This window comes from Ictalurus punctatus, chromosome 24 (assembly GCF_001660625.3).
Source record: "Ictalurus punctatus breed USDA103 chromosome 24, Coco_2.0, whole genome shotgun sequence".
In the NCBI taxonomy this organism is placed as follows: Eukaryota; Metazoa; Chordata; class Actinopteri; order Siluriformes; family Ictaluridae; genus Ictalurus; species Ictalurus punctatus.
The window spans coordinates 12,869,432-12,882,842 of NC_030439.2; the positions used below are offsets into that span (position 1 = coordinate 12,869,432).

Genomic DNA, 13,411 nt, shown 5'->3' on the forward strand with positions numbered 1-13,411 from the left:
TGTTGTGGAGATGCTGTACCAAAATCTCCCACTCTTATTACATGCAATATTAATAAAATATATATTGGTCTTACCTGCACAAGGTTCCACCCCTCTAATGACTCAGCAATAATAGATGTCACCGATGGACACACGCCTCCAAAGATCATTAAATGTTTGGGACCGTAGCAGATTGCGTCGAAGAAGGCCCTTAATCCCTTTGCGTTGTCACACTGAAAAGTTGGGGGAAAAGACAGGATGAGTCAGGATGAAAATGACAAAAAATATGTCACCAGTCAAAATGATTGGTGATGATTTCTTCTGGTTTGATCTGAACAGTTGTTTGGAACGTACACTACTACTCGTTGTCAGTTCTTGTTTTGCTCATCACTCAACAGAGTTACACTGACTAACATTCTCTATACAAAGCCAATTAATTTGTGCGGCAATATAATAACTGCATTTTATGGTTGTGATAAATTGTGAAAGTATGCATGAGAACACAGCATTATATGTTAATCAAAGGATCTCTGGGTATTCTTTTTTTGAATGTGTCAAACACAATGTTTTGTCCAAGAGAACCAACTCACTGCTGCAGTGTGCAGCCCTTTTTCCCATCACCATAGCAACACACCATGGCTCTGAAGAAATGCTTGAGAAAGGAAAAGATGGAGTAAGGTCTATTGATTGCAATATGACTCTTCTACCAGTTTTTGGTCTGATTTGCTCTGTTTGTAAAGACATGCAGATCCTGGTATACCCTTACAAAACACTTACAAAATGTTGATTATTGACTCCTGGACATGAACTAAGACACTTGACATCAAGCAGGATATGACTTTCAACCTTGCTTTACTTCATTGAAATTTGACCACTAAGGCCAGCAAAAAAATCAAACAGCAACATTGGTGCAAACCTGATACACTCACAATTCCCCAGGGAAGGTGCCATCCAAACATATCTCACATCAAATCAAGAACAAGTACATTTTCCCCTCAAAATAGAGGACAATTGTTGGTTCATAAGAAAATCAGTTGATTGGCTAATTGAGCCATTTCAAGTCAGTCATGCCTATTTCAAAAAGTTGTAGATCAGCTACATTTAGGTCATTAGAAGCTCTAAGCCAATACACAAACTAGTGATGTGTCATTCACGAACGATTCGTTCATTGTGAAAGAATCTTTAAAATGATTCGGGAACAACGAGTTGTTTCAGAGAGTATCGTTCATTTTGTGTTGACTGCGCATGCGCAGCAACATCCCCATAGGTCTCGAGTCTTCGGGTTCGAGTCGTTCATTCATCACGTCACATTCCCACTGCATTCAGCCTATGGGGCGATCACAGGATGAATGAGTGACTCGAACCCGAAGACTCTAGAGGTGAACTAATCAAGAACGACTTGGATCAGAAACCATTAATTAATCATTTCGGTTTCTCATAATTTGGCCTTGGCTGCATTAGCCTATAGTTTATTTTTTATTCCAAATGTGATCAACATTTGTGTAGATACAAGATGTGCTGGGGAATTTAACATCCATCCATCCATCCATCTTTTATACCGCTTATCCTTTTCAGGGTCACGAGGAACCTGGAGCCTATCACAATCACATACACATTCACACGCCCATTCATACACTACAGACACTTTTGGACATGCCAGTCAACCTATCATGCATGTCTTTGAACTGGGGGAGGAAACCAGAGTACCCAGAGGAAACCCTTGCAGCATGGGGAGAACATGCATTTTAATTATATTTTGCTCAAATTAACAATATGAATGAAATGTCTCTAAAAAAGATTTGTTCATTTTGCTGAAGATCCGAGTCAGTAAAATGATCCGAACTTCCCATCACTACCACAAACCAGCATTAAAGTAACAGGCAAGACCATAAACTAGCTATAAGGTAACATGCTAACCCCAAAACCAGCTATATAGTACGTACATTTAGCTTTAATACATCCCATGTTTTTAATTAACTGACCAGTGTAATATGTTTGAAAGCAACACAGTGTTAAATCAGTTAATTTACTGATCAGTTTAGATTTAGTGTTTAAATGAACACAACTTGTGGACTGTTGTTAACTGAGTTAGCATGAAAACTAGCCTGCTAACTAAAGCTAAATAGGCAGTATTCGTGTGAGTTTATGAGTTTATTTGCAGATAAAACTGAAACCTGCAATTCTGAGGGGGCATATTCATATTCATAATCATATTCATGATAATGTTCAGAATTTAGCTTACATTTATAGCAGTGGCTACATCTACCATGTCAAAAATGTTACATTTGTTACTGAATAGCAAAATTTAAATTACCTTTTAAACATCTACATACCCGCGACCCTGAAAAGGAGAAAGCGGTTAAAGATGGATGGATGGATGGACATCTACATATATATAGGACAATGAACATTGCATATACAATTTAGGTTTGCTAATTGTGTTCACAAAATGACAGTCACTTAGGGAAAATAAATGGTTTATCCTACACTCACACACACATTCATGCCTAGGGGCAATTTAGAGTTACTGAACCACCTACTGACGTGTTTTGGGGAGGTGGAAGAAAACCCACACAGAACTAGGAGAACATGAAAAACTCCGTACAGGCAGTAACCTAAACACAGGCCACAGTGGTCTTAATAGGTTTAAATTGCTTATCACTGCTCTGTTTATACCATTTATTATTTATTTAGACTAATGGATTGCTTACTGAGAACAGTCAGAAGGCAACCTATAAAACTAAAGCAGTATTTGAGGTTACAGAATAATATTCTATCTGTATTTGGCCACTGCTCACAAATTCACTTTCTAATTGTCTTAGAGTTTGATATAAAGTACATCTAAAGTAGCATTAACACATACTCCTTGCTCGAAGTGCAAATGTAGATTGCAGAATCTCAGAGTTTTGCTAGCTGGAATATCAAAATTTGTATGCACTGTATATCAAAATGGCGCTTCATGTAGAAAGAAGCTTATAATACTAGGGTCATGGATTTACTAGGATCATAGTTAATGTTGTTATCTAGAAAATGTCAATATTAATGTATTATGTTTGTATGAAGGACAGCTGGTCCCAGCTATCTCTCATTAAATTAGTATAGAACTGAACTGCCACTGCAATAGTTTTCTTATTATATGTTAAAACACCAAGGCACTTCACTATACTCAATTATCATTGAGTTTTATATTACTAATTGTATATATATATATATATATATATATATATATATATATATATATATATATATATATATATATATATATATACACACACACACATGTATATGATTGTGCCTTGCGATGGGCTGACACCCTGTCCAGGGTGTACGCTGCCTTGTGCCCGATGTTCCCTGAGATAGGCTCCAGGTTCCCCCGTGACCCTGAAGAAGGAGTAGGCGGTAGAAGATGGATGGTTGGATGGATACACACACATTTGTTTTTCTTACTATATTACCTCCCAACAGAGTTTAAAGACTGATGACTTTCTTAGTCCGTGACCTAGTGAACCAATTTATTTATTGATAGAGACTTCAAAGCACTACTGTCAGTCTCTCCAGATAAGGGCATCTGCCAAATGCCATAAATGTAAATGTAAATGTATTCACATAAAATCTGATGGCATTCCAAGAACAAGCCCTGTTTTATGTATATGTATATATGTATACTTCCTGGCATTAAGCTCCACTAGAGTCTAATCAATGAACAAAATGCATGGTGTTCACAAGCCTGAAAGGATGGCCAAACCATTAGAATTCTAGCATTGGCTCTGAAATGAATAGGATTTTTTGAGTGCTGTCAAACACATGTCGTCATTTTCCTTGCAAGGTAACTTATCCAGAATCAGACTAGCAGACTTTGACTACGTTGCCATGGAAATCAGCTTTGCAATTTGAACACTAAATGGAGAAGAAGCCAAGGCCAGCATCAAGAATTATATTTAGCCTTAGTTGGAACTCACAATCATAGAGCTACTGACGAGAAGGTATTTAGAAGTTACTTCGGGTAGCAAAAGCCAATAATATAAATGTCTCCAACCTTACAGCAGGGTCCAGTATTAGTCCATGGAGTACATGAACCTGTTTACTTCATTTATCAAAGATTTATAAATCCTGTCCAATAATATTGCATAGTATATTTAGTAAAGTAACAATTATGATTATGTACTTACTGTAAAGTGGTAGTGGGAGTAACACTGAAACATTATCAGGTATTTGTCATTAATTGTTTTATAAGTGTTACCATTTGAATTGAATGTCATCTTAACAATTTTATTAAGCTAAAACAAAATAATTTTTTTACATGAGGATTTCTCAAACAGCTAAAAATATAATTTGGTTACCTTTTAATAAATTATGAAAGTAAAACTGTTCTTGATTGTGGATTCAGAGTTTATATCCTACTATAGTACACCTCAAGATTAACAGGGTTTCATTCTGTTTTCTTATAGCGAAACATATACACTACCAGTCAGTAACACGTACAGTATTACTTTTAGTATTAATGAATGTTTCAAGTGGTTTCCCCAAATTCAACTGAAAATGTAACTTATAACTTGAAGCATTCGTTGTGTTGAACTATTTCAGTTGCTTTTGTTGGATTTGTCAGCTGAAAGTCTGTAAATTTTGACAATAAGCCTGATTTGCCATGGGGGTTGAATAATTTGGATTGCAACTGTATTAACACATTAAATATATATTGTCTGTTAGACACTTTGATAAAAGTGTAAAAGTGATAAAAGGCAAAAATGCATAGTGACATTAATGCACATGTACTGTATACATTTATTTCTGAACCAAGCTGTAAACCATTACTTCTACTTAAACTTCTTTAAAATTAATATTTACCCCAAGTAAGTAGTTTTCATGTAGAACACCGGAGAAGCAGCCAACAAATCTGGGAATAATTTTTTATTTATTTTTTTTTTTTAAGCCCCCTGGGTGAATCTCATTGAAGCTGGATGAGAAAATTCCAAGAAAGTGCAAAGCTCAAGAATACTGTTAAGAATATAAACTAGCGCATTCGCCTCACACCTCCAGGGTCTGGGGTTCGAATCCCGCCGGGGCTGTGTGTGTGCTGAGTTTGCATGTTCTCCCTGTGCTGCTGGGGTTTCCTCTGGGTACTCCAGTTTCCTCCCCCAAAGACATGCATGGTAGGCTGATTGGCGTGTCTAAAGTGTGTGTGATTGTGACCTGCGATGGATTGGCACCCTGACCAGGGTGAACCCCGCCTTGTGCCCCATGCTCCCTGGGATAGGCTCCAGGTTCCCCATGACCCTGAAAAGGAGTAAGTGGTAGAAGATGGATGGATGGAAATGAGTGTATTTATATGGTTCTATAGATAATTATAGTTTCTTAGCTTCCTAAAGGGGTTCTACATGGAGCCCTCTCTAATGGGGAAACACTCTGTTGTATAATTCTACATAGAACCATGAAAGAATCATCTTTAACCTTTTTTCTTTTCTCTAGTAGGACTATATATAAAGCATCACTATTAGCTAGAACTAGGATTTATGCATTCTGCATATTGATCACAGCTCAGTAGCTTTATATGAGTAATAATACTATGCAAAACTCCACATATTGCTTACAGTACTTCATAACATGGCAAATCACATTCACAAAATTAAATTGCTTATTTAGCTGTTCAGGTCTGGAGGGAAATATGTATGTGTGAGAACACATTAATTGTTTAATTTCACAATAGAGATACTCAGTGACTTTTAGTAGACAGAAGGCTAAGGATTATTAATGGGACTATTTTCTATAAACGTTCCTAGCATCATAAGATGGCCAGTCATAAATTGGCACTGTGGTTACAAAAAGAATAATCAAGGCTAGCTAACCAAGATGAAACACTTTGTTAACAGAGGCGATGGCCACAGCTGCACCTGTCTCCAGTCCATGGCAAATTACTGCACTCAAATAAGCAACCTGAGGCTCAGAGAATGAAAGGGGGGGAGGGGCCGGAGGGAAGAGGACACAAATGGGGAGCAGCCTGTCACATGCAATCTGTTTTTCACACAGGGAGTTTGGTAATGGCATGTACAAAATTAGACTAAACAAAAAGGTCAGCACATATGACATACCAGAAGCTGACCAGCAGGAAAAGTCAGGATTTCTGATGAAGTTTGCAGAGTATAGAACTATGATTTCAATTTATGATGACTTTCAGTAGAATGGTATATGTTTATATTTTGTTGAATATTTCTCTAAGATGTTTGTTCTATGACATTTTATAATGATGTTGGATCGATACATCTAGGCCTTCCCTTCCTGAGGTACCTACTTTTGGATGTATTTAGTACAGGAGATTCTGTGCCTTCTGGTAGCTAATTTCCAAAAAGGCATATTTGGCATATTTGAAACGTTTACCACCTGGAATTGCATTGTATAGAGATTAGGAGCTACTTAATTCCATTGGGCGAGTGCTAATGAAAATTGGAAAGGTGGTATGGCAGTCCAGGTGGGTAAGTGTCATTCAGTGGCATAGTGTTATATGCACTCAATTCTAACCTACTTGGGGATGGAATTGATTCAGACACACTCTCAAATTTCCTGTATTCTACTCATTTATAAATTACCTTCTCTTAAATTTAGTGTTTATCTGCAGACTATGTAAAGTGGAGGTCACCAAGCTTAACTGCAAAGGACCAATGTGGTTTTGATTCCAACCAAGCAGAAGCCACACCTGATTCCAGTTGAACTGGGTTTCCAGTGGTATTATATATGGCTTCTGATTGGTTGGAATGAAAACCTGCAGCTACACTAGCCTATTGCGAATAAGATTGAACATCCCCTGGCAGAAAGTGATTATAGATTTAAAGTGATGTGTTTTGGCATCGCCAGCCAATCAGTAATGTGATCCAACATAAACAAGAAATACTATATCCATGATTAAGATGGATTATGGCCCATTAATACCCTGGTGAAGAAGGCCGTCAGAACCTTTACTACCTGAGATGCTTAAGGCACTTTAAACTGGCCTCTAAGGTGCTAAGGAACTTGTATTCCTGCACCATAGAGAGCATCCTGACAGGAAGCATCACAGATTGGTTTGGGAGGAATAGAATAGGTGTGTCTCCAGAGGTTGGTGTGATCTGCTGAGCTCAGCATCCACACTGAACTCCCTGACCTGCAGTCTATATACAGCAAACAGTGCTGGACCAAGGCAGGAAGACAGCGAAAGACCTCAGCCATCCAAACAATATACTCTTTTTTTCTGTTGTGGTCAGGGAAGTGCTACAACTCCAGGAAGGCCAACACAGAGAGAATGAGGAGGAGCTTCAACTCACAGGCCATTCAGGCCCTCAACCAGGACAACACCTTAAACTAGACCTTAGATCTGTTTTCACAACACCTACACCCCCTACGTTCATGTTAATATACACATATTACCCCATATTTATAAATATTTATTAGATACGTTAGCAATTTCACTACAACTACCTCAGCCTGAATTGTTTTGCACATACAATTGCACATATCTATAATTTATTCCACATATAATCCATACTGTTGCTGCCATCAATCTTTTATAGTCCTTATATTATATTTTTCCTTTTCTACTTGTATACATTTAATTCTGAACAGTTGTAAAGAGCATTTCACTGCACTTCGTACTGTGTATGGTTGTGTATATAACCAATAAAATTTCAATTTGAAGATGTATGAAAGTGGTTAGCACCTGTCTTTCTCTGTATACCATATTTCATTCGAGCAAGGCTTATCAATCTAGTCTTTTTAAAACACAGATAAATGAACTAAATTTAAATGGATTGTGTTTTGCTACAGAGTGATGACATGATTTATCCATCTATTTTACAAAACATTTGAAATTGTTGAACAACATAACAAATAGAACATTGCATCAATAGTTTTAAGTTATAATTTCATGCCACTTTTTTTGTAGTTTGACTCAATTTATATTCAAACTAGGCTTGAAGTGGTGCAACTGCCTGCAGGGCTATGTTATTGAGATAATATGTGTAATATGTACTATAATTATTATACAAAGTTACAAAATCATTAAGCAAATGTCAAAAGAAAAGTGTCAAAATCTAAAAAAAAAAATATATCAACAAATGTAAAAATTCAAACACCAGGAAGTAAACAATAATAATTATTTTTACAAAATCGTAATCTTCTTAGTACTCTTTCCAATAATCTGATTTTACTTTTGATATCATTTTGTAAGTCTTTGCTTCCTTTTATTTTTTAGTTATTTAATAAAACAGTTTTTTGGGTGTTTTTTTTTTTTTTTTTTTTTTTGCTTCTGGAATCCTTTCTATTTATAAAACAGTTTTGGCAGATCTCCATACACATAGGCAATACATTGTTGAGTAAGAATAAAAGAAATCTGTGTAAGAGCAGAAGGATTTGTGCTCACAGACTGAACCACTGTGCTCTCAACATAATGCCACATAGGAAAGGCAGATATGGTAATGAGCTATAAAAAAAGAAAACATTTTAAAAAAGGGCCATCATACCCTGAAGTTAACATGGATATGTTGGAAATAAGCTTCTTTGTGGGACTATAATGAGGAATTATCTTTACAAGTGACATCTGGAGTGAAAAGTATCTTTAAGTGAAACATTTGAATCAGATATAATGTACTGTGCCATCACACTGACAGCATATTACAATACAAAAGACCTAGAATAAAGAAAATAAGAGCTCAGTAAATTTCATTTCCATCGCTGCGCTTACAGACTCCATGAGTCCACTCATGCGAACAAATCAACCTTGATTTTTAGAACCCCAAGGCACTTGGTCTGGGCTTTTGGATGTTTGTGAGTGAAATCCACCACTGTGATTGCTACTGGGATTTTGGCATGGAGATATTCACATGTGTGCAGTGTATGAAACTGAACTGAGTATCCTTGATGCCCTTTGGTAACATTTGTACAGCAAGCCCCAGAGGCCTAACTGGAGAAGCTGCATTGACTAAGCATCGGTGAGGAACTTCAGGCTAAACCTTGTGCTATCCAATGAATCCTAAGACTTTACATAGAGAGACTGACATCTGACTATAATGAGGTATTAATCTCTGAGTATCAATACATGAAGAGCTGAAGATCTAGTAAAGACTCCAGACAAGTCTGTTGCTGGAACTCTCACAATCCACACATTAATTTCTGCAGATACAACAAAAAAGGAAGTACTAATCTTTATGTTCAAGGCTTAAAATTAACTCCCATGAAATATGGGCAAAATTTGTAATTGGTAGTGATTAGTTGATTAGCTACTTTTCATTCAGGGAACTGCTTTAAAAAATGAAAGAAAGAAAGAAAGAAAGAAAGAAAGAAAGAAAGAAAGAAAGAAAGAAAGAGTGCAAATCCAGTGAAATATGTCCTTTAGACAGAGTAAGTTTTGAGTTGATAATCTTGAGAAACTATGTTATGTTGCATTAGGACAACAATGACTAACTAGTTTACATCTGTTTGTATGAGTTTTCTCTGTACGAAAAGATTTTTGCCCACGTTTAACAATTCAACCAGAGATTGCAAACACATCAATTCTGATTGCAGACTGTCCTCTGTTTTATGCTTCCAGTTTAGAAAATAGCTTCCAGTTTAGAGAGACTGAAAATTGCACACAGGAACTGTTATATTTTTATTACAAACGTTACATTTATTACAAACGTTACATTGTTACATTAAAATGTACCCAAATGGTACATGGGTTTTAATATTAATATGTTAAAGGGGTTTAATATTTTGGCTAGTGAAGATGCTGATGCATCAGATGCTGAAAACACTGGCTAGTGAGCTAGAAGATTCATTTGATCCCCTGCCTAGTTTGAGATTGGGTTTGTTTTTTGTTTTTTTGCTTTGCCAGTTAGTTGGCCCTGATTATGTGATCACAGCTGGACAAGCTTAATTCGGTGCAGTGGCACCACCAGACCCAGATTATCATCCGATTGCCAAGGATTTACAAAAGATGAGAACCATAGATCCCATGATCAGTCCAAATTGGCTGTGAAAGTGCCAAACAGTTCCCTTCTAAACAACCAGGCTTTATAAGGTGACGGCAAAGGTCAGAGATGGTTCACAGCTTTTACTGCTTTGCAGTGAGACTGGCCATGAACATAAAAATAATCATACCAGAAATTATATGATTACATTAAATGTCACTAGAGAACATTAGAAAGGAAAACTATTAAAAAGCAACACTGGGCTCAACGCAGAAATACGCCTAAGGAGTACCTGGCTGAATACACTATCACAAGCTCCCCCTCTTGGTCAGTGTTGTGGTTCCCAGCACAGCAAAGGCCGGTTTCACTGATTTTGCTTTTGGCTCTCGATGCCAAAATTTATCATGCCAGGCTTTAGTTTTAGTCCTGTCTCTACCCGGGTGGAAAAAAAAAAGGCTTGTACTTGTGACACAAAATGCAGGATAAGACTGATGATCCATCCATCCATCCATCTTCTATACCGCTTTTTCCTTTTCAGGGTCACGGGGAACCTGGAGCCTATCCCAGGGAGCATCGGGCACAAGGCGGGGTACACCCTGGACAGGGTGTCAATCCATCGCAGGGCACAATCACATACACATTCACACACCCATTCATACACTACGGACACTTTAGACATGCCAATCAACCTACCATGCATGTCTAAGACTGATGATACATTGGCATAACATGGTATAAATAGCCAAACTAATCAATGACTAACACAGCACAGGTGGCCACAACTGGGAAACAAACCAGTAAAAGGACAGTAGCAGAGGCAGGTTAAAAAAAAATACAGGCACATGGATTAATAAACCAAAACATATGGTGATAGTCCCCCTCTCAGTGTGTGTTACAGTTCCCAGCACAACAAATGCCACTTCCGTGTCATGTGTTTTGTTTTATGTTCACAGTATGAATATGGTCACAGTCTTATCATGCATTTAGTGTCTTTACTTAGAAGCCTTGCAATTTTATATATGAAAGTGTTTATACATTAGGCAGAAATTCACAATATGATCAGTATAGTCATATGAAAATGGATGGAGAACAATAGTGTATAGTATGTACATAATTAGTGGAAACATGGATGAGCGAATATGAGGAATGGGCTGAGGAAAGCGAGGTCATTATCAAGTTAATTATTTGTTGGCCTGAGGTCCTCCATTCTCCCCAGGATGCCTCCTCTGGAGAGTCAAGGAGGGAGGCAGGGGTAATTACTGCCATTTTGGATAATTGTGGTGATGCAGTGTGTGGTGTAAATCCAGGCCAGGATAACAGGCAGAAATGGGTAAGCAGCACTTCCTTGGCTTTGTTTGGCCGTTTGGAGATTTCCAGTGTGGCACAACTTCTAATTCCGTCAACCCAACCCTTGAGATGCTACAAAAACCTCTGGTGAATTTCATTCAAGCAAACGTATTCCCATTTATTTTTTTTGTGCCTATGATCACATTGTATGTAGTAGTATAAAGCAGCTCAGCATTTAATAATCTTCAATCCATCCTCTTACATGAGAAAAATGATTGAATAATTTTGTGATTAGCCGGTTAATACATTCATTCATCCATTCTGATCTCATTACCACCAATCCTAGCATTCAGAACATCAAGCAGAGAACAGAGCATGAAAATCAGAGCTGGCCAACTCCAGCTTCCAGACCCTTCTTTGGGATGGGATTTTCTGTGCTGGGGTGCCAATGGAGTGCAAACACCTGCACAAACTCCTGGGGACTGGTAGGATGATACATCAGTCAAATCCTGATCAAGTAAGTGGTATGTACTAATTCCTACTGGATTCCTTGTGGAAGGTTACATTCTCTTGGCACTGCTGATCTCTAGCTGTGTTAGGAAGTAATTACTCACACTACCACTCTATTTCTGTCATAAAACCCCATTTCACATGCTTAGTCTCCTCAGTGTCTGTATTCTTCCCATTTATTTCTCATTACACCCACTGATATAATGGAGTCCATGAAGCATTTTGATATTTTCAACACAGAAATATGTACAGCAGATTTTCATTATGAAAATCAGTTAACTCAAGCAGTACTAGGCATCTTCATGTGAATGCTACAATTCTGGGAGATGATTGATGCTATAGTGTGTCCAGTTTAAGCTGTGTAATTATAAGATGAACAATTTCACCAGACTGGTCAGGTGCTTGAGCCAATGAAAACCTCCGGCCTGCAAGCACATAATGTCTGGAGTAATGGGTGCATTCATCAAGCTGCCTGCATGGGACACAGGGCAGCATAATGGGCGGACAGCTGAGTGGCATGGCTACATTACAGACTGCATCCATGGCCACTGAGCCCACTGACAAGACATTCTCCATCCACATATTTCTATATCAGCGGTTCTTAACCTGGGGGTCTTGGGAGAACTTTTATTTTAACTGATTGTACACAAAGGTTCACAGAGATGCCAATGGATTTCCATTTTTGTATATCCATGCATGCTGAATACTGAGAACTGAGTAGCATGGCATTGAAAAAACTCTCCTATTCGCATTCGCATCTCCATGAGGCTGTTTTTTTTTTTTTTAGCGCTGGTGTACCTGAAGATCAAGTATAGAGCCAGAATCATGGTTAACTCATGGTTAGCACCTTTTCCTCAGCCCTACTCAGCCACGACTGGACCGTCTCAGGACGGGGTGAGGTCGGAGGGGGTGGGGGAACTCTCATAGATATTCAATTGGATTGACTGTGAAGGATATAGCATATGATTTACATCATTTCCATACTCATCAAACCATTCAGTGAACTCTCATGTCTTATCAGTAAGAGCATTGCCATCCTGGAAGACACTAATCCCATCAGAAATATTTAATCACAGGCTAAAGGTTATCAGTCAGAAGAACTTTGCGTTGATTTGCAGTGATCCTTCTCTCCAAAAGGACAAGTGGACACAAAACAAGTCAGCAAAATGCCTCCACGGCATACAACAGCCATATGAAAGAATGTAATGCCAAGATTAGCCTTAGATCTAGTTGCAAAGGGTAAAAATTTCAGCCAGAAATAATCTTTTTATGACTGACCTAGCACAAGTGGCCTTTCTTTGTACAAGTCTTGTTTGTCGATTGGCCTCTGCTCCAGTCTTGTACAAGACAGTACAAGAATTTTTCTTCACACGTTATGTCAGAGGTGCACATAGTGGTGGTTAACAGATGCAAACCTACAGTGACGAAACCTTGCTCACTGATGCAGTGAAGTGCGAAATTATGCAAAGGCATTGTGGTGTGCACGGCTGGAGAGCCTGTTCAGATGGAGAGCTTTGAGTGCCGCTGGCCAGCTCTGATTGTGTGGCACAAAGCCACCAGAACAGAGATTCATCAGTCTGCACATTTTTACAGCAAGTGAAGGAGCCAACAATGAGCTTGAGCAATCACTCATCAATGCACACAGCATGGAACAAACCACTGGCCAGGTGGCTGAATCGTGTGTGATAGACACCTGCAAATGAAATACCACATGGCTGTTT

General features: G+C 38.2%; 1 protein-coding gene across 1 annotated transcript in view; it reads right to left on the reverse strand.

Moving 5' to 3' along the window:
• The window catches only part of gabbr2 (gamma-aminobutyric acid (GABA) B receptor, 2), a 199,646-nt gene that overhangs the window by 148,392 nt on the left and 37,843 nt on the right, over nucleotides 1-13,411 (reverse strand). The window contains exon 2 of the mRNA XM_017454005.3: nucleotides 75-212. Within this exon, the coding sequence (XP_017309494.1) occupies nucleotides 75-212 (138 nt within the window). The remainder of the gene's footprint in view (nucleotides 1-74; nucleotides 213-13,411) is intronic.